Source organism: Protopterus annectens, chromosome 7.part0 (assembly GCF_019279795.1).
Source record: "Protopterus annectens isolate FY-2018-M chromosome 7.part0, PAN1.0, whole genome shotgun sequence".
In the NCBI taxonomy this organism is placed as follows: Eukaryota; Metazoa; Chordata; order Ceratodontiformes; family Protopteridae; genus Protopterus; species Protopterus annectens.
Window position 1 is genome coordinate 623,915,605 of NC_056739.1, and position 26,336 is coordinate 623,941,940.

Sequence of the window (26,336 nt, forward strand, 5' to 3'; positions counted from 1 at the left end):
ACAGAAATTTGACTTCCCTCCCCTCTACCAGAAGCGTAACTTCCGGTTTTGTGTCTGCTAAGTAGAGCTCTAAGCTCAATAATGCTAAGTCTAAAATTTCATTTTCTTCATCTATGAATTCATGTACATCCTCTATCCCCTTCTGTCACATCCTCTACCCTTGCTACCACATTTGCATTTGTCTTTTCCTTTTCATTTTTATCCAGTGATTCTTGACTATCATATAGTCATTCCTCACCCTCCTTATCTTCCGTGGTTACCTTCTTATTTAGCCTGCAATCCCTTGCCAAATGTCCCTTTTTTCCGCATTTGAAACATTCACCCCTTTTCTTTCTCTCTTCAAAGTCTTCTGATCATTTATCAAATTGTTTCCCTGAGTATTTTTCCTTACCCTTCTTCCCAGTTTGTACTACAAAGACTTTTGACCCATCTTCTACTGCAAATACTTGAGTTTTCTTTTTCTTTTTACTATTAAAATGCCTTTCGGCATGTCTTGCATATTCAAGTAATAATTGCAATCTACTTGTATGATGATCTACCATGTGCTTTGTAATAAAGCTACTAATGGGAGCAATACTGCCTTTTAAGAATGCATTCTTTAGCTGTTGCTCATATGGGGGAATCATGTGTTTGATCTTCAGGTACCTGCATTCCACAATGGTTATTACAACATTCTAATAATCTGGCATAATATCTATCAACAGTTTCACCTTCTTGTTGTATGCACTGATTAATGCAAGTCCAATCAGCCCTAGGCTTCCATTTCTTAGAGATTTGGTCCGTCAGACCTTTCACTCTGTTGTTCAGTTCTGCATTACTATGTGGGAGTGGTCTAAGCTCTGCGTCACAGGGATTCCAGTTGCCACTGATCATGTGCCAGTCTGGACCTACAATTTGTCTAACTACTTTTTCTACTTCTCCATTCAAATGGTAACTTAACCTCATGCCCTGCAAGTCGTCTAAGAATTTTCTAAAATTAACTTTTGGATGGGGAATTCCCTCTGTGACTTTCCAGATGTCTTCCGGTGTCCACGATCTATATCCTGCCTGTGAATATGGTACTTCTATGAGTGGATATATCTCTTCCTCACTCATAGCTTGTGAATTTCTATTTATTTCATATAATTCAATATCCCCTCTCAAGTTGCGTGCTCGAGACCTGGTCTCGATAGGATCACTGACAAACTGTTTTGATTTTGCAGGAACAGCTGGGTATAGCGGAGTGGATCAGCTTGTCCACTCGCTTCATATTCTGGTAAGGGATGCGGAGGGGGGGGCTGTCGCTATTACAAAGTTATTATCTTCTTTATCTAGGAATATTGCTTTTGAATTTTTAATCTTTTGTTCCCTGCGATTTGCTTCCTCAAGCCACCTGTGTGCCTGAGGGACTCCTAATTGCCGTTGCTTTTTTAGCTGACCTGTCGCGTCTGTTTTAAGTTGCCTGACAAGTTTAATAAGTGAAGATTTATCTAAATTACCATCAAATTTGTATTTATCAACCCATTTTGTATAATACTTCACATTATCGGCATGCTGTAATTGCGTATATTTTGCGTCTTCGGTTAGGGGCGGGTCTCGGGAACTTTTCGTGCACTGATTTCCCATGTTGCCTTAGCTAAGCTAAAACTTAGTTACGTAACCCTTCTTATCGCGTGGTACCACGATTTTACACCTTTTCACAGTTTATCTAGAATAACTGTCTACCTGTTCTGTTTCCCTGATCTATGACAAGACAGCAATCTTTTTGTCCCTGATCTGCGCATGCAAATCTCCCCGACAAAACAATACTGTAACAAGTCCCTGATCTAAAACAGAAAAAAGGTAAATTCCTCCTTACCTGACCCTCTCTGAGTTGATCCACCGGAACATTGACTCGTCCTCCAATCCCAGATCAGAAACAGTGGCTGGCCTCTTTTGAACGACAATTCAGTCGGAGGTCTTTCAAAACAGAAGGGCCGATGTGGCCACTTCTCCATACGGGTATGTGCCACCGGGCCCAATTCTGACCTGGGCCTAGAGTAAGAGGTACTTTCCGGTCCGAAGGACCAAACTGTCAAAGGAAAAATATACTTTAAAAATGAACAAAACACGGTAGGTTCAGGTTAAGGCACTTTAATCTTGCAGCAAGGAGACAAAAATGTGCTAATACAGAGTTTGTCTAACTAGAAACAGGAAATACTTACATTTTTATACACTTTCTAATAAGACATTGCCTACCAAGCTGACGTAGTGAATAACAAGCTTTGTCATCATCATTTACTAATAATTGCTTTCATAAAATTCTGCTGATTTATCAATTTTTGTGAGAAACTTCCTAAGGAAAACAACGTGGCCTTGGCTACCACTGGTTAGATACATGCAATGTTACCATTCAAGGTACTATGGCTAATTCAAGCACAAAGCAAGCAGTTCATTTCTCTAACAATCCTTTGTCTACACTATCTCTAAGCTTCTGCAGCTGCACATGTTCTCATACTTCGAACAGAGCTGATTGTTTAAGATCATTACATTTACAGGATATAGCATTGTTCATTCATTCTCTCCTGACCTAGCAGATAACCACCTACTTCTCAAGTACATTTCCAAAAGAAATAAACATGAATATTGCTGTGCTAGCAATTACTAGGTCAGAGGGCATCTTGCAAGTTTCAGAAAGCACACTGCAGTTTCAAAAAGCATCTTTTCAGTCTCATATGAAACTCAACTATATATAAAGCAGTGCATATAAAATAGAATGAAAAACGTGTTAACTTATTTGGTTTCTAATTAGCATTAAGCATACACACATTAATACATATACACTCCTGTTCTGCAATACTTAAACCTTTGTCAGCCCCTCTAAATAATTCTTATTTCTTAACCGTCTCTCTCTATTTTACTTCCACCCTATTTTGAAAACTCCAATTTTATACTACTCCTTAGCTATAACTTCAGAAGAAATGTCTATCTTCCCAAATGGGAAAGCATCAATGAATCATTTTCATTTCATTACCCTGGATTTTTATTTTAGTTGTCACGTGAACTAAAATAGTTATTGTACATGTATCAAAACTTTCAATTAAATGCACATGCTCCTGTGAAATATAATTTTTGTCTAGCCTAGCACAACTTTAGTACCTTAGTGAATAATATATAAATTCACTTCGAATGCCTCCTACGTATTCACTTCATCCATGCCAAATAATTTTTGTAAATTTCTTCAAATGTCTATCCTCTTGTTGTATTTTCTCTTCTAGGCCTCTCAGATAGAACCTCACTGCTGCAAAACAAATTCCAGTCCCCACCTGTAAGTAAAACTCACTGCTGAAAGCTGAATATTTCTCCCAGAATTTTCCTAAGCTCCATTACAGCAATTTTAAGTTGAATATAAATACATGCCACTGTCATCCTCCGCCCTTGCCAGTACCCCCTTAGTACTACAAATCTACCATTATCATCTCTTCTCTCTTCTATCACTACTGGAACTCCTCTTGCAATTAATATAAGTAATCCGCAGATATTCTGCTTAATAACCATTCTGAAATTCTTTCTTTATCAAATTCACATATGCAGTTCTTTCCAAATGTCTCCCCTATAGCATAGGTATTAGCACTCAGCATTTTTAATACAGTTCACTATTTTTTATATTTTGTATAATTTTGAGAAACCATTCATATTTAAAGATATTGAAATTGTCATTAATTTAAAAAGTTATTATTCTCATCTGTTATTTGCAAACATTTGTAATATCTAGTTTCAGCTTTTGTGTTACATGCGTACACTAATGTTTGGCAGACGGATCTTTTATACAATTGTTTCTTATATTCATCTGAACCCATGTGACATCTTATAATTTTTTTTTTGTTTTAGTACAAAACCCTCAAACAAAACAAAAAAAACACATGCCCAGAATAGCCTAAATCTATTAGCATACTGCAAACACAGAAAACTATGCACATCTTCAAATACTGAAGTTTAATTCTCTTAATAGGAGCAATCACCCCAGAGTGACAGCCACACACTCAGATTTGGATTCACCTATAAGGAAGGTTATCCATGGCAAGAAACAGTACAGGTTGAGCTTCTACTGAGTGCTGCTTTTGTTTCATCTTTATTCCTCTCTCAAATTAGAAAAATACTGGAATGCTTTCAGAAAATATTACCTCCTAGCCATTGAAGGAAAGCCACAGAAAGAAACAAGTATTCTGTTTTTATTGCCTCATCAGATGGTCTCCACAGAAACATGAAAACGAGAGAGGTGCCTCTACTATAAGTACTCATTCATTTGTTTGAGGGGTACTTATTACATTCAGTGTTTTTATTCGTTTCCCTTTAAAATGTGTTACTAGATCAAGCCAAGGGCCTTAATCAGTCATTCCCCTATGCAACAGTAAGAAAACGCATACAAGTTTTTCAGTTTACTTTCAAAACCTCACAACACATTTGTGCAAGTGATAACTTATCTGTATTAAAATATTACAAAATCCAAATTTTGCCTGATCACAACACTGAACATGGTAATTTCAGAAAGTCAACAGTCAGCAATGATGACTTTACAAAACCTACCTGGAGTTCCAGTTACGTCCTATTAACATTTTGCAGGGGTCAACCCCCCATGTCCACCCCGCTCCCTACTAATTATATATATATATATATATATATATATATATATATATATATATATATATATATAAACTGAGATCACACTACAGTAAGGGAAAGGGTAAATTTCCTGATCCCCACTGTAGTGCAATCTCTGTTCAAAATGACAAATCCACAACAGCGAATACTGGCATGCATTCACTGTTATGGATTCAAACATTTAAAAATAGACATTATGAAACCTTGGAAAATGACATTTCGCCTTCCAGGGTTCACACAATTGTTTTGTGAGATTTGGACGACAAACCCAATTTTTCTTTTATCATGCTCTTTTGTCCAGATTTTTCTTCTCTTTTTATGCTGCAGTGCCTACAGTTCATAAAACTGAACAAGGAGAAAGAAAAGAAAAAAAAAAACAGGGGCACATGTTTACTTTAATATCCTTTTTACACTCAAAAATAACTGAGAAAGCTTTACTTTACAGCATGCAGGTCATGTCCTGCATTATAAAAATACTACTGTCAAAAACAAAATTTTGTTTTTACTTACAGTTAACTCTTTCCTTCCTCTTCCCCTTTTCAAAATGTTCTTCCAAACATTAATAACATGAAGTGGGGCATATGCTTTGAAGTCCCCTACAATCTTAAAATCAAAATTGTCCATTATTTCCAGGTTTTCTTTTTCTGCCAAGTTTCACAAACAGATGTGGGATTACAACGCATTAATTATTTGTCAGTTTCTGAGTTGGTGGTTTTCTTCCTGTTGATCTCAATCTCTCACATCCAACCTCTGCTTCATTTCAGATGTATTCCTGGTTGTTTTAGTCAACTCTCATGATTTTTTCCTTCTCTGAAGCATTTTCCATTGAAACATTGGAAAAGGTTTCACTAGCACAGTCTCTCTGTGGTCTTTCTTACCAGATGAAAAGAAGCAGAATCTCCTTCTGTTTCACAGCTCACTTTTTGTTGGACAAATGCTTGCATTTCCTCCTTAGTGTGCTCTACATCATAAAAAGATTTTGTCCCCAGGAAATAACCAAACCTTTATAAAATAAAGAGTTGAAAACATCTTATGTTTTACTTGTTTAATCTGTTTTTATATTTACTGATTAAAAAAAATGACTTCCCATTCAGGGTCTAGAACTCAACCAATAAACAGCATGTTGCAGCTGCACAGAGTTCCATTGTTCTGTTAAAAAAAAACTCAGCTTGACAGCATTTTATTTTTCAAAAACAATGTGGCGTATTCTCCTGTAAAGAATAGGGCAGTTGCACATTATTACATGGCCTCTTACCATTTCAAGGATTCAGAGGGCACTGCTTGGATGAAACAGTGAGCATTCACCTCCCTTTCATCTTACAGCACCCTTGGGTGACTGCTGCTTTTAATCTGAATGAAGAATGAAAGAACTCTTGTTGTGGACAGAGCAACACAAAGGAAGTTAGTAACAACTTCACATCAGAAACCATCACAAGTTCCACAAATTCCCAAATATCTCCCCAATTGTATTCTCCAAAGATACAACTTACCATCTCTGTGAGTTACAATAATATACATAGGTGCTTAATCAGCAAACATGCCTTCTCTGAACCCCTCCTAAAACTGTTCAACTTGAGCATAGCCAGTTGTTGTTATGCCCCTCCATAAAGAGGGTTCAAATCTTTGATTGCAGCAAATAAGGATTCAGCTGTCTTAAAAAATACTTGACAAAGCCATGGAATGTATCCTATCTGAATTCAAAAGCTACAATATGAAAAACATTACTGCTCTGGGTCACAGACAATACGTTTTTGTTAAAGACACAGCAGGTCTATTCACTTTAATAAACTTCTTTAAGAAAGTCACTGAAGGTACAGACAATGGCCATGTGGTTCATATAGTGTACATAGCCAGGGTCCTTGTCACTAACCCCATGGTAGAATTGTAAATATCATTAAAGACCTAAATGTACATTCTTATGTACTATAATTTTTAAAGCTGTTTGCAGTTCCTGACGTTGTCCTATGATGGATCCCTTTCTGCAGCAGCTCAGCTGTGTTGAAAGGTTTCTTACTTCAGAAAGTTGTTTAACAAGGTGCTTTCCAAGCATAATTACAGTGGTCCATGGACTATATATCTATTAAAGATGGGGAGAAAATAATTACTATAGTAATAAAGTTGGAGAAATGTTTCAAGTCTTTTACTGTACCAGTGACATCCCTGAGATGAAGGAAGGCAGGATGACCAAATAAAACCTGGAGAATGGACTCAGCATTCACTAAACACAATAAGGGGGACTCAAGTACCCAGCATTGGTGGTTTAAATGTATACTTCCTAAGCAAGACTAAGGAACTGGAATGACCAATTCTTAATGGGTTTCAAAAAACATTGAGAGAGTCTGCTACCAAACGCAAGAATATATTCCCTGAGCACAAGGTTGGAAATATCAGGAGTCCATATAATTTTAGGCCAAAATATAGCAACAAAAATCCTTTTTGAAAGCAATTTTATCCGTCTTTTATGGGTAACAGATAATAACCAGCACAGGTTTATATTTGGCTGATGTTGCACGTGCAACATTTCTGTTAAAATTTTGCAATGTAGGTAGCCCCAAAGGGAGGTTTGCCCATGAAGAAATGCAACACTTTTTGTCTCACCATGCATCAAAAATAATCTGCCCCCCCACTAAATTATTCTAACTTTACTGTCAACCTCAGTAGAAAAAAGGGCAAAAACCCTGCATAAATGCTCCACTGGCTTGAAAAATATAACACATTGCAGTAAAATACACTGCAACATTAAATTGTAAAACTAAAACTGCTCAACCACCAATGCAGCAACCACCTGCATGCCTGTAGATGTGATATACTTGAATCAAGCCGGGTTATTTGATACAATTCCACAAAATACAACAGTGCACAGCTTATATCATCAACAAAGGTTAAATCTGACAATTAAATGAATAGGAAACATGCTCATGAATCCTACATCTACACTCTAAATAAAGGACGCAATCTCTCCACTCAGGCTGATGAGTAAGGGAGACTCAAACGTCAGTGCTTGCCATCCTTTGGGGATTTGTAGATTACCTGAAGGCTGCCACCATATTAACTAGCACAGGCTTATTGACTACTTGTACTCTTGCTCAGTTGGTAACCAAACTGTTTTTAACAGCAGGTGTACAGTAATTCTACATCACTTACACCAATATGCATATATCTATATTCGGTGCATAGTTGTAGACCATTGTGAGGGTGGCTCTACGTGTCACTGCTGAAAACTGTCTCAGCTTCACTTCCAATGCTCAAATGACAGCCAGAAGACGTCACTGGATGCTTAAATCTAGTTTGTGGGTCTCTAAAGTACAGTTGTGTACACTTACCATAAATGTAGATATTCGAGTGTATTCACTGTTGAAGTCATCACATTTGGGTTATCTGCCTGCAGGTAGCCCTCAGTCGGCCTGAATACCAGAGTCTAGGGATTTCTGCGTCATATGATGTCACTTCTTCCATGATGTCAGGTCGTCAGGAGTATAAAACATGCAGCCGATGCCATTACATCAGTTTTTCTTGCCCCAAATGTCAGGAGCCCCCAAATTAGGAAGCCATTGCATGGTATGGAACACCCACAGCAAAAAGCAAATGCCAATGATATAAGGCAAGCCAAAAAAAAAAAAAGATAGGTAGAAGTAAAGAGAAGTCAGGGGGCTGGAGGGAGGGTAACCAGGATTACAACAGTGAATACACTCAAACATCTACATTTATGGTAAGTGTACACAACTGTACTTTGTTCTTCATGTTTCACTGTTGCAGTCATCACATTTGGGTTGATTCCCAAAGCTGAGGATGGGTGGAGGTAGTTAGGAAGCATTAGGGCTAGCAAACAGGCCCTGTAAGACTGCTGTGGCAAATCTAGCTCTGGATTTAGAAAAGATAGGTAAGTGGCAATGCTTGGTGAAAGTGTGTACAGCGCTCCAGGTTGCAGCTTCCTGGATGTACCCTGGTAGGAGCTCCCCTGAGAAAAGCTGTAGAGGTTGATGTAGCCCTAGTGGAATGTGTTCTGATCCCCTGTGGGGTAGGTTTCCCCATGGTGTTTGTAGCAGAAATGGATGCAGTCTGCTATCCATTTAGAAATGGTTTGCTTTGAAATGGCCTTGCCCTTTGCCCCTGCAGCAAAGCTGACTAGCAGCTGGTTAGATTTTCAGAAAGGCTTAGCCCTGTCCAGATAGAACCTAAGCTGTCTGTGCACATCCAGGGAGTGCAGGATCCTTTCCCCTTTATTCTGAGGATTAGGGAAAAAAGTTGGCAAATGAATAGAATGAAAAAAAGAAAAATACTAGCCACCAAGCAAGGTACTCACTTTGTAAAACAGTCAAATAAAGGTAAAGAACAAGTGTTACGCCAAAGCAGAAGAATAATCTAAACCACAGTATTCACTTCACGGTTTATTGAAACAGGATCCAAAAGTAAGCGCTTTCACGTTGGTCAACAACGCTTCCTCAGAAGTCTGAGGAAGCATTGTTGACCAACGTGAAAGCGCTTACTTTTGGATCCTGTTTCAATAAACCGTGAAGTGGATACTGTGGTTTGGATTATTCTTCTGCTTTGGCGTACCACTTGTTCTTTACCTTTAAATGAATAGAATGGTTTAAAGCCACACTAGATACCATCTTGGGCATAAATAATGGGTTAGTCCTGAGAGAAACCCTGTCCGCATGGAGATAATGAAGGATTCCACAGCCATAAGGGCCTGCAATTCAGACACTCTTCTTGCTGAAGTGATGGCTAGACATAAAGCTGTTTTCCATGAGGAATTTTAACTCTGCTGTAGCAGCAGGTTCAAAGGGCGGAAGCATGAGCTTTTCCAATACAAAGTTAAGGTCCCAGGCTGGAGTGGGAGCTCTCATGGGGGTCTTAAATTTTTGGCTCCTCTCAGGAACTGTTTGACCAGAGGCTGAGAGAAGAGGGGTGGCTCAGTATTATAATGAGCTGAGATAGCAGAGGCATGAATCTTAATTGGAGAAGGACAGGCCTTTGTGGAGCATTTCTGTTAAGTAATCTAGCATGTGAGGTAAGCTGGGCACAGTTGTGTCCATTCCCTGAGACGGTCTCCAGAAACAGTACATTTTCCACTTTTCTGAATACGATTTTCTAGTACTAGGCCTCCTTTCCTCCAGAATGACATCCCATACCTGCTTACTGAGGGCTGCTGGTGATGAGTTCAGGTGATGAGCCAGGTCGCTTGGTTCAGGGTCTGTAGCTGAGGGTGAAAATCTGGCCCTCCTGCTGGGACCGCAGGGAAGTGGTCTGAGGCAGGTGGCATGGTAGCACTACTGTCAGACTGTGCAAGACAGGGTAACAGTGCTGGCTTGGCCAGTCTGGTACAATCAGGATTGTCCTTGGCTTGTCCTGTTTGATCTTTAATAAAACCTTCGAGAGGAGGGGCAGAGGGGGAAAGGCATAGACTGACAGGCTTTCCCAGGTTAAGGACAGGTCATCCACTTTCTAAGCTTGGCTGTGGGGAGTTCTGGTGTAATATTTGCTCAACTGATAGTTCTGAGGGGAAGCAAAGAGGTCCACCACTGGTGCCCCCAACCTGTGCCTCAAAAGCCTAAATATTTTGGGTTCCAGTTTCCGCTCGTGTGGGGGTACATGAGATTTCTGTTTAAGTCGTCTGCCAGTGCATTTAGTTTGCCTGGCAAGAATTGAGCTTGCAGGTGCACTTGGCTGCTCAAGGCTGTGTTCCACAGAGCCATGGCTAGTCTGCATAGTGGGTAGCAATGGGTTCCCCCCCTGCTTATGTACCACTTTACTGTGGTGTTGTCCATCTTTGCAACCAGAAAAATACTGAGCCAGCAAACTGAGAGACTGGAATAAAATAATATTTACTAACTTACTTACAGTAGCAAAACAAACAACCAAACCTGTTTCATCAGTGTAAAATCAAATCCATATCAGTCTGTCTTTTATACCTGCATATAAAGAAATTAGAATCCTCATTGGTTGCTCTAAAATTGCTCATTTAGTCCAGGTGGGAATAACCCACCTAATTTGACAATCCATTTCTTCTCTTTAGCGTCCAGAATAGAATGCCACCATGCTTTGTTGGATTTATTCCCTTTAACTATATCAATTACCATAAACATAAACCTGGCAGATGTATGCGTTAGGCAATGCTTATATAATGCATTTGTGGATTTTTTGTTTTTGATATCACTCATATGCTCCAAAATCCTCAGCCTAAGAGGACGTGATGTTTGGCCAATACAAAAGGAGCCACAGCTTTGTGTGGCTAAATATATTAGCCATTCACTACTACAATTGGCAAAACATTTTATATCATAAATACCGCCACAATTTTCACTGGTGAATTGTTGAGATTTTAATATTTTATTACAATGAGTACAATGGTCACATGGAAAGCATCCTATAAGTACCTCACTTGAAATAGTGGTTTGTATCTTCTGATAGGGCATTCTCACATGTGAATGTTTATAGTGACTAAAAAAGAAGCAATGTTTTTACCATTTCGGAAAGAAAATAAACACCTGTCTGGTAACGTTTGCTAAATTCAGATCACACTGTAAAATATTCCAATGCCACTGTACACTGGTGATGAGTGCTGAGTTCCTCCCATGTGTGGTTACAAATCTGATAAGTTCTGAAGTCTGTTGTTAATGTTTTTTGTACACCAAAAGGTAATCTCTCTTCAATGTGTTGGACCAATTGCTGGCCTGTAGAACATGTCCCATCTGATATCCCCTAGACTTAAATCAATGTGTCAGATCCTGCCTATATTCCTGAAAAGTGGATTCTTGGGAACAGATCCGTCTCATTCTGATATATTGAGATTTAGGGCTATTTTTAGCTACGTGTGGAGGATGAACACTGGATGCATGGAGGATGGTGTTGTACTGGGGGTACTTCTGGAAAACCTTCATTCTTAAAGTATTGTCAGGTAGTCTGGTAATGGTGACATCAAGAAACGTGATGGTATCAACATCATAATTAACCGTGAAGTGTAAAGGTTAGTCTGACAACAGTATAAATATGTCAATTTTGAATAAAGGTCTGACTTTTATCCCTGTTTTTTTGGTTACTGAAGATATTTTAGCACAAGATGTAATGACATTTTGTAGAACATTAAATCTCAAATTGCAATTTGGTGACTGTAATGATGTTGGTAACAGAGATACAGAATGAATATAGGCAGGACCTGACACACAGATTTAAGTCTAGGGGATATCAGATGGCACATGTTCTGCAGGCCAGCAATTGGTCCAACACATTGAAGAGGGATGATCTTTTGGTGTATGAACAACAGACTTCAGAACTTATCAGATTTGTAACCACATATGGGAGGAACTCTGATGCACTGATCACCAGTGTACAGAAGCAGTGGAATATTTTACAGTGTGATCTGAATTTAGCAAACATGCTACCAGGCAGATGTTTATTTTCTTTCCGAAAAGGTGGTAACCTTGCTTCTTTTTTTAGTCACTATAAACATTCACATGTGAGAACATCCTTATCAGGAAATACAAACCACTATTTCAGGTGAGGCACTTATAGGATGCTTTCCATGTGGCCATTGTACTCATTGCAATAAAATATTTAAATCTAAACAATTCACCAGTAAAAATTGTGGTATTGTTTATATCATCATTTTTTTTTACCAATTGTAGTGAATGGCTAATATATTTAGCCACATGTAGCTGTGGCTCCTTTTATATTGGCCAAACATCACGTCCTCTTAGGCGGAGGATTTCGGAGCATATGAGTGATATCAAAAAAGTACAGCTGTGTACACTTACCATAAATGTGGATGTTCAAGTGTATTCACTGTTGCAGTCATTACATTTGGTTTATCTGCTTGCAGGTAGCCCTCAGTCAGCCTGATTAACAGAGTCATATGTCCTGTGTCAGTTGATGTCCCTTCTTCCATGACGTCAGGTCATCAGGGGTATAAAACATGTAGCCGACACCATTACATCAGTTTTTCTTGCCCCAGATGTCAGGTGCCCCCCCTAATGGGAAGCAATTAAATATAAAAGTACAAAGATATACATCCAACAAAAAAGCAAACACTCCAAAAAGGCTTTTGAGCATAGTAAAGGAAAGTAGAGGTATAGCCAAAAGAAGTTAGGGGGCTGGAGGGAGGGTAACCAGGACTGCAACAGTGAATACACTTGAACATCTACATTTATGGTAAGTGTACACAACTGTACTATGTTCTTCGTGTTTCACTGTTGCAGTCATTACATTTGGGTAGATTCCCAAAGCTATGGTTGGGAGGAGGAATTTAGATAGCATTAGGGCCAGCTATAAGGTTTCCCCAAAAGAAAAATCCTCAGGAGGGGAAGCAGAGGAAAATGAGTCCTCTGCATCAGAATCTTCATAAGCAGATAAGGGCAAATCCAGATCATCAGAATAATAATTAAAAAAAAAAAAAAAAAAAAAAAAAAAACAGAATCCTGATCAGAAGATTCATAATCAACTTCAGTCCTAGGCCTCATACAAGGTGGGGGGGGGGGGTGTTGGCTACCCCTGATTAGAGTTATTAGATCTTTACCCATTCTTATCATTTGTTTTTTAGGCATAGAGGCCTGAGCGTCTTTTTTTAGGCATGGATCGAGATTGAGGCCTAAACAAAGGAGGAGGCGTCTGTTTAATATGCAAGTCCGTAGGCCTGAATACACCCTCAGAAGCCGGTGCCTGCACAGCGGCTCTGGACCCATCCAAGGTAGAGACATCCGCGAGTTCCATAGTTGAAGCATCAAGCAGCATACTGAACTCCGAATGGGTCTCAGTAGAGGCCTGCGAATCAGAAGTAGCGGGTATTGGACTGCGAAAACGCCTCACTGAGTACCGGTGAACTGGCGACTGGCTTAGGAGAGGTGTTGTCAGTTTTGGACCTCGGCGGTCTGTCTTTATCTTTGCATTTTTTTTCAGGATCCCGGTAGTCGGATGGCTAACCAATGACATTTCTGCATAATTAAACCGAGAACCGAAATATTTAGAGGCAAAAATATACAGATAATGGATAGTGCACTGATTAAATAAATCACAAAACCAACAGCAAGTTACGTCGTGGACAGGGTCTAGGCAAGGAATACAGTACAAATGAAAATCTTTATGAGGTATTTGCTTTCCACAAGTAATGCAATTATTAACTTTTACTAACATCAGTAAGGAGCAGGAAAAAGTTTCCCCAATGGGGTACTTAGCTTTAGTTGAAGACTTTGGTTCTGAAACATGAAAAGAAAATTTCAGGAGTCGGCTGACCGGTACTTGCAAACTGTTTCTGCTTCGGGCACCGTACAGCAAGAACGACTGATGCAATGGCGTCGGCTGCATGTTTTATACCCTGGACGACCTGACGTCATGGAAGTAGGGACAGCAACCGACGCAGAACCCAAGACTTTGTTAATCAGGCTGACTGAGGGCTACCTGCAAGCAGATAACCCAAATGTAACGACTGCAACAGTGAAACACTAAAAACATAAAAAAATCCACAAGTGCATTATATAAGCATTGCCTAACACATACATCTGCCAGGTTTATGTTTATGGTAATTGATACAGTTAAAGGGAATAAATCCAACAAAACAGGTGGGGCGTTCTATTCTGGACTCTAAAAGAGAAGAAATGGACTGTCAAATTAGGTGGGTTATTCCCACCTGGACTAAATGAGCAATTTTAGAACAACCAATTGTGATTCTAATTTCTTTATATGCAGGTATACAAGAAACACTGATATGGATTTGATTTTACACTGATGAAGGCTGTGTTGGTTACCAGCCAAAACTGGTTTGGTTGTTTGTTTTGGTACTGCAAATAAGTTAATAAATATTATTTTATTCCAGTCTCACAGTTTGCTGGCTCAGTATTTTTCTGGTTGCAATTTACGTTGGTGGAGCCATGCAATTGCTTTTCGTGCAGGAAGACTCGTTTTTGATGCTACGTTGTATGTTTTGACGAATACTTTTCCTGGAAAAAAGGCTGTCAGAGCATTCTATACAGCTAACATTTCTTTTTGATTGATATGCAGGTGCATTTGCTTTGGGCTCCATTTCCCTTGAATGCACTGTCCTGCCATGTGAGCCCCCCATGTATAGTCTGACATGTCTGTTAGGGTTTGGACGGCAGGGGGTTGACTGAAAGGGAGTCCCTTGTTGTGGTAGCAGACCTCTGCCCACCAAAGGAACTCTGTCCTTAGAAGAGGAATGATAGGAGTCATTGTTTCCAGGTCCTGAGAATGTTGACACCAGAGACTTTTTAAGTACCACTGAAGTTTCCTCATATGCAGTCTTGCATATGGAATTAGTAGAATGCAAGAGGTCATGAACCCTAGGGCTTAAAGTATTTTTCTTGCAGACAGCTGGGTTTTGGTGGCCAGTAGATTGAAGTAGTTTGCCAAATACATTTGTTTTTCTTGAGTGAGGAATGCCATCTGGGAAGTTGTGTTCAAGCTTGCTCCCAAGAATACAATCTGTTGGCTGGGTACCAGATGTGATTTCTTTTCATTGATGGTGTACCTCAGTGAAGTTAGAAGTCTCTTTACAAATGTCAGGTGCTGTAGTAGCAATTCCTGACTGTCCGCCTGAATCAGGCAATCGTCCAAGTATGGGTAAATCAGAATTGTTCTCTGCCTGAAATGGCTGGAGCTAGGCATTTTGTGAATACCCTGGGCGCAGTAGAAAAGCCAAAGGGAAGTGCAGAGAACTGATAGTACACAGAGCCTGCTCTGAAACGCAGGTATTTCCTGCAAGATTCCCTTATGGGGATGTGCAGTTAAGCTTCTTTTATTAGGTCTAGGGCTGCTAGCCAGGTGTCCTTGGCTAGCACAGGAAGCAGCTGTTGAAGAGTAAGCATTTTGAATTTTGGAACCACCAGAAAGGTGTTGAGAATAGACAGATCCAGGATAGGACACCAAGAGTTTTCTTTTCTGGGTACCAGAAACAGTCTGGAATAAAAGCCTTGTCCCCTATGTTCTGCTGGGAGAGGTTGAATAGCCTTGATATTGAGAAGAGAAAGTACTTGCTTTTGGGCCTCTGTCCACTGGTTTGGGGGGAGGTCTGGCTATCCTCTTGGGGTTGGGAATGAGTGCAAGTACTTGGGCAAGGCTTGGAAGAGTTAAGGATAAGTCATTGTGAGATTTTACCATAGGATGGCAGCTTACCTCTCCCTGTTATGGAGGTGGGAGCACTCCATTGCTTAAATCTGTGCATACCCTGACACTGTAGTTTTGGTGGTCTGCTGCCCCTGGGTTTGGACTGAGAAGGTCTGGGAGGGACTGGAAAAAAAACAGTTTTTAGAGGGTCAATGCCTACTGAATCTAGGTGGCTGCACTTGTAAGAAATCTAACAGTTTGCATAAATTTAGCTTTTTCCTCCATCCTTTTGAGGACGACTTCTGCTTTATTGCCAAATAGATGCTCTTGGTTTAATGGTGCGTCTAGTAATTTTGCTTTGACATGGTCTGACAAGGTTTGTTCCTTAAGCCAAGCATGCCTTCTAAGAACAGACCCAGTGATAGAAGCCCTGCTAGATGCTTCTAAGGCATCAAAACAACATTGCAAAGTATGTTTACCAACTTGGTTAGCAGAATGCATTAACTCTTGTAAATAATTATGTTCTGCACAATCAGGAATCAACATAATTTTCTGTTTAATTAGTTCCATAATATGTTGCTGATACTTTAACATATGAAACTGGCAATTTAAAGCCCTGATGGTAACAGTAACAGAGGTGTATACCTTCTTACCCCATCTGTCTAAAGTCCTCGAATCCCTGTCTGAAGGGGTAGGATTTTTGGCCATTTCAGCCTTAATGCCTTTAGGTCCCTGGTACATGGTCTCTGGATCCACAGCAGGATTCTTAGAGGAATTTGTGGGTGTCAGGTACTTTTATAGTACACCTTACAGGTTTCCTGGGAGCCAGAGGCAAAGTATCAGGGGTAAGGCTGGATTCCAAGAAGAAATTATCTACAATTTCAGAACAGGAGGGATAGCTAGAGGCCTGTGCTGAGGTGAGTTTAAAAATTCCCTGAGTCTCTTTTTGGACTGAGAGTAGACCTGGCTCTTCTAGCGGAAATGCTCTCTAAGGGTATGCAGGGTTTCAAAAGAAAAATCTTCTGGTGGGGAAGCAGAGGGAATTGAATCCTCTGCATCAGAATCCTCATAGGTAGATAAGGGTATGTCCTGGTAATCAGAAGGGTCAGAGTTATCAGACTCCCGATCTGAAGAGTCAGAAGGAAAATCAGTTCTTGGTCTTTTTGAGAGGGAAGGCTGACTTCCCCTAATTAAAGTAATAAGGTCTTCAGCCATTCTAAGCATTTGTTTTTGTGGCATTTGGGCCCGAGAATGCACGTTGGTCAGTTTCCTAGGCAAGGTGCGAACTCTAGGCCTGAGAAATTCAGTATTTTTGGTTTGAAACGAAGTCGTCGGTTTAATATGAAAATCGGACGGCCTGAATACATTCTCAGAAGCCGGTGCCTGCACAGCAGCTCCGGACCCATCCAAGGTAGACATCTGCAAGTTCCACAGTCAAAGAAGCATCTAGCAGCATAACATACTCTGAATTGGTCTCAGTAGAGGCCTGTGAATATGTAGAAGCAGATATCGGGCTGCGAACCGGCGGACTGGCGACTGGCTTAACAGTAGCTTAACAGTAGCGTCTGCAGTTTTGGACCAATGCAGTCTGTCTTTATCCTTACATTTTTTCGGAAGATCGATAGTCTGATGGTTTATCGAAGCCATTTTGGAATACAGAGATTAAGAAAGAAAGAATTTAGCAACAAAAATAGCCCGACTACGAATAGTTCGGACATTGAACAAGGCACAAAACAGACAGCGAGGGACGTCGTGGGCTGGGCCTAAACAGGTGAAGCATTAAGAATGAAAATCTCTGTGTGGTATTTGCTTTCCCACAGGCAAGACAATTATTAATTTTTTCTGACATCGGTTAGAGCAAGAAAAAAGTATCCACAACGGGGTACTTATCTTTTAGAAGACTTCAGGTCTGAAACTCAAAAAAACGAAAATTTCAGGAGGCAACCGACTGGCACTTGCGAACTGCTTCTGCTTTGGGCCACGCACGGCAAGAGAGACTGATGCAATGGTGTCGGCTGCATATTTCATACCCCTGATGACCTAATGTCATGGAAAAAGCGACAGAATCCGATGCAGAAATCCCAAGCGTCTGGTATTCAGGCCGACTGAGGGCTACACCTGCAGGCAGATAACCCAAATGTGATGACTGCAACAGTGAAACACGAAGAACAACTTCCAGAGGTAATCTCATTAAAACTTGGTAGGATTGTAAATCAAGTAATGCGCTGCATTTATGTTTAAACCATAACTGACAAACACGACTCAGAATGAATAATAAAACTTCTGACTAATAAAAATCCTTTTCTAAAATCGATGCACTATCCTGACCTGACCAATTATCTACAGCAACACTCTGTGCATTACTGACCTAAAAGAGGAATTAGTTATTTTAAAAATGGAAAATGACTAGGAGTCGCCCTGGCCATAACATGTGCCTCCCACACCTATCCCACTAGAAATCGTAACAGTTGCACTGAAATTGATAAAGAAAACAATGTCATAACATAATGCTCGTCTTATGGAACCAGCTACCAACAAGCCATCAGCCTATGCAAATTCAGATCACAGAAAGAGTTTCTCTTATGTAATATCATCATCTTTAAATCCATCTTGGAAAGATGCACACTCCAGGATAGTCTTGCTATGATGTCCAAGTCTGTTGTACTATCAGCACTTTAACTTTGAAACAGTAGCCTTTTATGTTTGCATGCAAATTTTGTTCTTCATGTTTTATCTAAACAAGTAGGGAATTCGATAACAGGAACCAAATGAATATCTGACATTTATGTATTTACTTACTTGCCATTTACAAGGAAAACCTGATTGGGCCAGACAGAGCCCCCTTTCAGCGGAGGCCTGGGAGAAAAGCTCCACATTACAAAATTTAATTACAGAATGAACAAAAAAGAAGGTACAAATGTAATAGTTACAATTATAGTAAAACTTGTAACAGGAAGACAATACAGTACAGTAGAACAGTTGCAGTAAGGCATGTGAGATGCAGTTAAAACAATACATTCTTTCAAGGTACAAAAGATTTTATAGTACAAACTTAACAATACAGTACAGGCTTTGTGAAAGCAAACGCATTCTAATTCAGTCTTGTAATGCAGAGATGCAAACAGAAAGCCAGCGAGGGTGAAGTAAAAACAGATTTTGTGCTTTGAAGTTAATAACTGAGTAAGCACTGAGTACTTTAAAAAGGAGAAAAGGGGTAGAGTACAGTCAGATAATGTGATAGAGCTGTTACAGAGAGAAAGGGGGGGGGTACGAGAGATTGGAAGGCAACAGGATACATAGTTTGTGGAGGGAGGGAAGACATATAAGCTGTAAAGATGTACCATAGCAGAAAGGCTAGATCATTAAGGAGGAGGCAGAAGAGCACAGAAAGAAAGACAGAGGTTGTGAATGAAAGAGGAAAAAGCTACCACAGGGAGACAGAGTAGAGAGCACACACACATGTCGCTATTGTACACCAGAAGCCCAAATGAATCAAAATAATGTCCATTAGCATATTCTGACTGTACACCAGAAGCCCAAGTGAATGAAAATAATGTCGGACAACATATCCCAAATGTACAGCAGAAACCCAATCGAGCCAAACTTATGTCCAACAGAACAGCATATCCCAGTATTACATCAGAAGCCCAAGTGAACCAAAATAATGCCTGACAACTTATCCTTATTGAACAGTAGAAGCCAAAGACTTTCATGCTTCTCTCCATCCAGACTCATGGGGTTGGGATCATTTGTAATCTTCATTTAACTTACCTCCTTGATTTCAAAATTCACTTGAAGAACTGTCAGTTCCTCACTTGCCGATGTTCTTGGCTCTTCTAGTTCTTCCAACGCATCTTCATCCACTGTTTCACTGCAGGTGATTTGGGAGTTCTCATCAGCATTACAACTCTCCTCCGATTCTGTGAAATAGGATTAAAAAAAAACCACATTAAAGCATTTTATTTTGGGTATTTGCTACTAGCAAAAAAGACACAGATAATTATGTGGTAAATCTGCAAAATCACAATTTTTGCATAATTGTTTGCCTTGCATGCATTACAGCAAACGCAGTTATTGGTGCAGTAAATCACAAAGTCATTGACAAGGTATTGTCACATATTTGTATGTCCCAGCATTTCAGCTTGCAGAATAAGTTGAAATAATGTCAAATTTATATTTTGCTTTGAACTATGCACAAACAAAACATGTCAATTATATTGTGTACCAGGTGAAAAGGCAGACCTGACCTGCTTGACCTCCAGTGTGGTAAAAGTATGGACAGTCACAGTGGCAGAAGCAGGACGGACAGAGTTGGACACTAATTCTTTATAAACAACCAAATGGGATAGAGAGGCTTGTACTGTCAAGATACAGCCTGGATATTTCTTTACACTCTGGTAGAACAGTGGAGAGAGATACATTGGAAAAATGTACCTTTACAGCCATACGGACTGTGCAAAAAACAGATGTGTGAAACATCCTTACCTATTCATCCATCCACAAAGTGTATATTACACAGCTCATGCTACAACCCATGTCTGATTTTGGCAAGTGCCCCAACAAGCCAGGGCAGAAGACATCGAGCTTGGGTAGTCAAAACCAGCTCACCCATTTGCGGGAGGCTACCTAAAACTGCCATATTGCGATGCCTATTGCTGGCTAGGCCAATCACTGGTAAAGATGGCTAGTGTAGTCTTATACTGTTAAGAAGAGCATGTACCCAAGCCTTATCTGGTTTTAGGTTCCACATGATCATCCATTTGTTCATGGCTATCTTAGGGTATTTTATTCGTGGACATTTTTCCTCGTCTGCATAGGAGCTTAAATACCCAGGTCCCACAGACAATTTCCTGCAAGGTAAGAAAAAGCACCTAACTAGGCATGTCCAAGGGTCAGCTTCCGGTGATTTCTCCTGTCCACCTGGTGAATCTGGGCATACTGGAGCAATGCAGCACTTGCCGCATGTACACAGATAACCCTCACCTCTTACCACCCAACACTACAACCTGCAAGAGATGCACTTACATAGCCAAACAGGAAGCAAAGCTCTCTCCAGCCAAGACTGTGCTAGACAATCGAGAGGAGAAGGTTAACACCCGCACTACACCTCAAGCAACACATAGCCCTTCAAAACCCACACCACCAACACCCACGCATATCAACACTAAACACACATATGTGGAGGCCCTTAACATTAACCTGCCCAAGCAACAAGGACCTCCGAAGCTGAAACACAAACACCAATCACAACCAAAGTATCATATAGCTCACACCACCAGTGTGCCACTCAACAGCAACCCCCAAGGCAAGGCAACATACCCAACACTAAAGTCATAGGTGACTATATAGTCAGGCACACTGATGTCCCACTCAACAGGCTGAACAAGGAGAAAATTACAGTTGGCTGTCTGTCGGGTGCCAGGATCCACCACATAATGCATACACTCAAGTCACTCCACAACAAGTACAAATATGACTCTGTCATTGTCCATGTTGGAGTGAATGACTTGAGAAGTACCTTCTTGGACTACATGAAGAGAGATATGGAAGAGCTCTCAGATCATGTGACCCAGGCAGGTATGACCCTAGCCTTGAAAAGCATCCTGCCTTCACCCAGAATACCACCACAGTACAAGGACAAAATGATTGACTTCAACAATTGGCAAAGCTTCTAGTGTCATTCAAAGGGGATCCAGTATCTGTCTGCCTGAGACGACATGATCGATGAACCACGAGGCTTTGCCAGAGATGTTCTGCGCCTGTTACCCCTGGGATTCAGGTTACTGGCTAAGGCTCTTGCCACCCCTATAGTGCCTTTTTTAGGCAAGGCACAAAGGACAAAACAGGTACAAGTATGCAAAATCTGAAGGTAATGCTACTCAATGCTAGAAGCCTAAACCTCAAAATGCACCCTCTCCAGGCACTCCTAAAAATGGAGAACATCGATATCTGTGCAGTAACTTAAACCTGGTTCAAGGCTCCAGAGAGCATCCCTGCAATACTAGGCTACAACTCTTACCCCACTTTTCGGCCACCAAACCAGGACCGAAACAATAAAGGTGGAGGTGTGCCCATATTCACCAAGGCTATTCACACCTCCAGGCTAGTTTGCCAACACAATGCATCCGAAATTCTCCAGGTGCAACAAACACTTTGTAAGACTGCAATCCAAATTGTAGCTTGCTACAGATCTCCCACCATGCCCCAAGATTCTCACTACACCTTTCTAAATATACTGGACAATATTAAGATACAACCAAACACCCTAATACTGGGTTATCTCTACTACCCTGCCATTAACAGGGAAAGCTACTCATGTACCAACACCTTTTCCCAACGTTTCCTGGAATTCATAAATTCCAACACCCTGTATCAACTAATCCATAGTTCCACCAGGGGCTCCAATATCCTAGACCTGGTCATTACCAACATGGGAAATTGATGATCCAAACCAGTGGTCACCCCCTCGTTGGTTAGGTCTGACCATAAGTTAATCACCTTTGACATCCACATCCCACCCACCAGTAAGGAAACAGCTGTAAAAAACTTCTCCAAGGCCAACTTCATGCTACTCAAGTCAAAAGTGACAAACTTCATGACACCCATGGCTGAATCCTACACTAAAGCACTGTACGAGCACATCCAGTCGTGCATGAATCATGCCATCCCAAACAGAACCAAGATGCTCTCCTCCAAAATAAGGAAGCCAATCTGGTGGTCCCCTGTCATAAACAAAGTGTACAACAGAAGAAAGAAACTGTTGCAGAAAAGAGGAAAATCCCAGGATGCAAAAAAACTCATTAACCAGCCTCAGTAAGAAGCTGAGATCCCTCATAAAATCCTCCAAAGCTAGTTACGAAAATAAAACTGCCAAAAATTCCAAAGACGACCAACAAGGCATTCTATATCTATGTCAAAAATCTAAGTGGCAATGCTCAGTTCTGCTCTGAGCTACAACAGAATGGCATCAAATATACTGATCCCAAGGACATTGCCAATATCCTTGGCAGATCAATTCAGTGCCAACTTTGCTCTCCTCTCATCCCCTAAAGGGCACATCTCAATACCGAAAGATTGCCAAATTCCAGTAATCACAGCAACACAGGTAAAAACCGCACTCCCCAAAGCTAAAAATACAGCATCCATGGGACCAGACATCTCGTGCTGTGTACTCCTTGAACTACAGAAAGAACTGGCACCTCACCTAAGTGTCTTGTTTAATCATAACCTCACCTCAGGCTTCATGCCTACTGAGTGGCACACAGCTACAGTTATCCCACTCCAGCCTAGCTGGACCTTGCCAAGGCCAGACACCATCCCTCACTCTGGAATCATAGAAACTTACTAAGCTGGGCATAAATCCCTATGTCACTCGATGGGTTGCCAACTGGCTTACTGACAGAACCCACACTGTAAAAGTAGCAGACTCCAAATCCAGCTCCAGACAAGTGCAGTACCTCAGAGTTCAGTCCTGGGACCACTCTTGTTTGGCATCTACTTCTCTGAAGTACAGGCCAACACTAAGGGACTCTGGCTAACAAAGTTCACAGATGAAGGCAAACTGGGAGCCATTACTGAATTCCCAAATAATGTGGATATTCTACAAAAGGCCATACAGAAACAGATGCTTGGTGTCACAGCCATGGGCTCAAGCTCAATGCAACGAAGTGTGTAGTTATCCTCTTTGGGGAAAAAAACATGTACCCATCAATTACCACATAGGCGGCAGCACACTAAACACCAAAAGTGTGATAAGAGACTTAGGAACACAGGTGGACAGTGGTCTCACCTTCAATAACCACATTGCCACAACAGTCAGGAAATCCTTCTACGTGGCACACCTCATCACTAATGGCTTTTCATCCAGAAAACAGGTGGTCATTGTCCCACTGTACTCATCCCTCATTACACCCATCATAGAGTACAACGCCCCATCTGGAAAGGCTGCAGAAACATCTCACTAAAAGAATCACAGGCCTAAAGCAGATGCCTTATGCTGACAGACTAAAAAAACTCCAGCTATACTCTGTCGCATATCATCTGCTCAGAGACATCTCTGCTTAACATACAAGGCCATGTCAAACTCAAAGCTGTTGAACATGCTACCCTTAAAGAAATCCCAATCCATCAGAGCCACATGCTCCAGGGACCTAAACCTTGTCATCACAATGAGCAAAACATGCTGGAGGGATAGGTTCCTGACCAAGAGACTCCCCATACTCTGGAATAGACTGCCCATACATGTCAAGCAGAGCTCCTCCTTGACCCTCTTTTCAAAAGGAATCTTGACAACTGGATGGGAGATAGGATATTCACCCCGGGGATCATGTCAGTCACCCTGCTAGACAGGGGTCCAGGGAAGTAAATATTGTGGGAAGAAATAGCTAGGGAATTGTTATGGCTAGGCTTATATAGGCCCTAGGGCCGATAGCCTAGTACCAACCTATGAACCTGGGGAAGATGTTTTCTCTTCTATTTTAAGGGATGTTTTAAAGGGCCACTTGAGTTCTAAGCTGAAAAGGGCTGTGTGAGAGGTTCTGACCTCATGAAAGGATCTTTGTTAGTACCGAAGACAACTGAAATTGCTGCTGCTTCAGTGGCCATCAGACAATTCAATTTTTAGCAGGTGTGCTGATGACCCATCTGCTACCAAATTCAGCAGTTACTTTGCAAAAGGGAAGATATCTACCCAGAAAAGCCCTGTGGGCTTTGAGGGACTGCCCTCCATGTGGTAAATAAATTTAGCATTCTGGCTGCACATAAATGTAGCGCACAATACTATAACAGCAAAGTCAGGAAAGGTATTTTTAGAGGGAGAAGTAAAAGTACAGTTTTGTACCTACCATAAATGTAGATGTTCGAAGATCCACATTGCTGCAGTCCTTACACTCTGGTAGTCCGCTGTCCTCTGTCGGCCCGAATATCAAAGTATAAGGCTGACGTCGGTCAAGGCGCATTTGACTGACATCAGGACGTCAGGGTACAAATGCGCATGACCGACGTCATATCCTCAGTCTTTTCTTGCCCCAGATGTCAGAAGACCCTAAAAAGAAAGGTCAAAAACCAAAAGACAGCAAACAACCAACCAACCACCCTTGCACTAAAACTATGTACAATATATACAATATATACAATATACACCATATTGACAACCCAACCCACACAACCGCCTCTAAGTACAGAGGGGAAGGAGGGAGGGTAAATTGGACTGCAGCAATGTGGATCTTCGAACATCTACATTTATGGTAGGTACAAAACTGTACTATGTTCTTCATCTCACATTGCTGCAGTCCTTACACTTGGCTAGAATCCCAAAGCAGAGGTAAGGGAGGATGGCCAAACTATAAGGAAGCAGGAGCTGCCAAAATGCCCTGCAAAACAGCAGTGGCAAAACCAGCCCTAGATTTAGAATAAAGTGGTAGGTGATAATGCCTAGAGAAAGTATGCACTGAACTCCAAGTAGCTGCCTCCAAAATATCCTTAGTTGCCACCCCCTCAAAAGCTGTCAGTGGCAGTAGCCCTAGTGGAATGAGGCCTAATCCCAGCTGGAATCTCCTTGCCATGATGGGAATAACAGAAAGCAATGCAAAACCCAATCCACTTAGAAATAGTTTGTTTTGACACAGGCTTGCCCTGAGAACTCAAAGCAAAAGAAACAAATAACTGCTGAGACTGCCTGAACCCTTTAGTTCTGTCCAAATAATATCGCAACTGCCTGTGTACATCTAAAGTGTGCAAAATCTTTTCCCCTTTATTTTGGGGGTTTGCATAAAAAGTAGGCAAATGAATAGTTTGGTTTAAAGCCACACTAGAAACCACTTTAGGCATAAAGGAAGGATTAGTACGTAAAGATACCCTATCCTTATGGAAAATTAAGAAAGGCTCAACCGCCATAAGGGCCTGCAACTCAGAAACCCTTCTTGCAGAGGTAATGGCCAACAAAAAGCAGTCTTCCATGATAAATATTTCAACTCGGTAGTAGCTGCAGGCTCAAAGGTTGTAGAGTAAGTTTCTCCAACACAAAATTGAGATCCCAAGCAGGAGTAGGAGCTCTAATGGGGTCTTATATTCTTTGCCCCTCTAAGAAACTGCTTGAACAAAGGATGAGAAAACAATGGTGGGTCACAATCATAGTGAGCCGAAATTGCTGCAGCATGAACCTTAATAGAAGAGAAGGACAAACCTTTGTCCAGTAACTCAGTAAGATATTGAAGAGCCACACTTAAATTAGGCTCAGAAACATCAAAATCCTTTGCTGCACTCCAAAATAAAAATCTCTTCCATTTATCTGCGTACACTTTCCTTGTACTAGGCCTTCTAGCTTCCAAAATAACATTCAAAACTTGCTGTGGAAGTTGAGACCCACTATGGTTCAAAACAGAATATGCCAGGCTGTTAGATGAAGAGAGTGAAGCTTGACATTGAGCAAATGACTGTCCTCCTGAGACAACAGGTGTGGAATCGAAGGCAAAGGCCATGGAGGCTCCCGTACCAGGCTTCTCAGTAATGGGTACCAATGCTGTCGAGGCCAATCTGGAGCTATCAAAATTATCCTTGGCTTGTCCTGTCTGGCCTTTAGTAGAACCTTTGGGAGGAGAGGCAGAGGTGGAAAGGCATACACATGAAGATTGCTCCAATTGAAAGAAAGAGCATCCACTTTC

The 26,336-nt window shown here is 41.0% G+C and overlaps 1 protein-coding gene across 1 annotated transcript in view; it reads right to left on the reverse strand.

Moving 5' to 3' along the window:
* The window catches only part of VPS13C (vacuolar protein sorting 13 homolog C), a 6,956,796-nt gene that overhangs the window by 4,641,684 nt on the left and 2,288,776 nt on the right, over positions 1-26,336 (reverse strand). Inside the window, exon 22 of the mRNA XM_044076309.1 lies at positions 19,447-19,595. Within this exon, the coding sequence (XP_043932244.1) occupies positions 19,447-19,595 (149 nt within the window). The remainder of the gene's footprint in view (positions 1-19,446; positions 19,596-26,336) is intronic.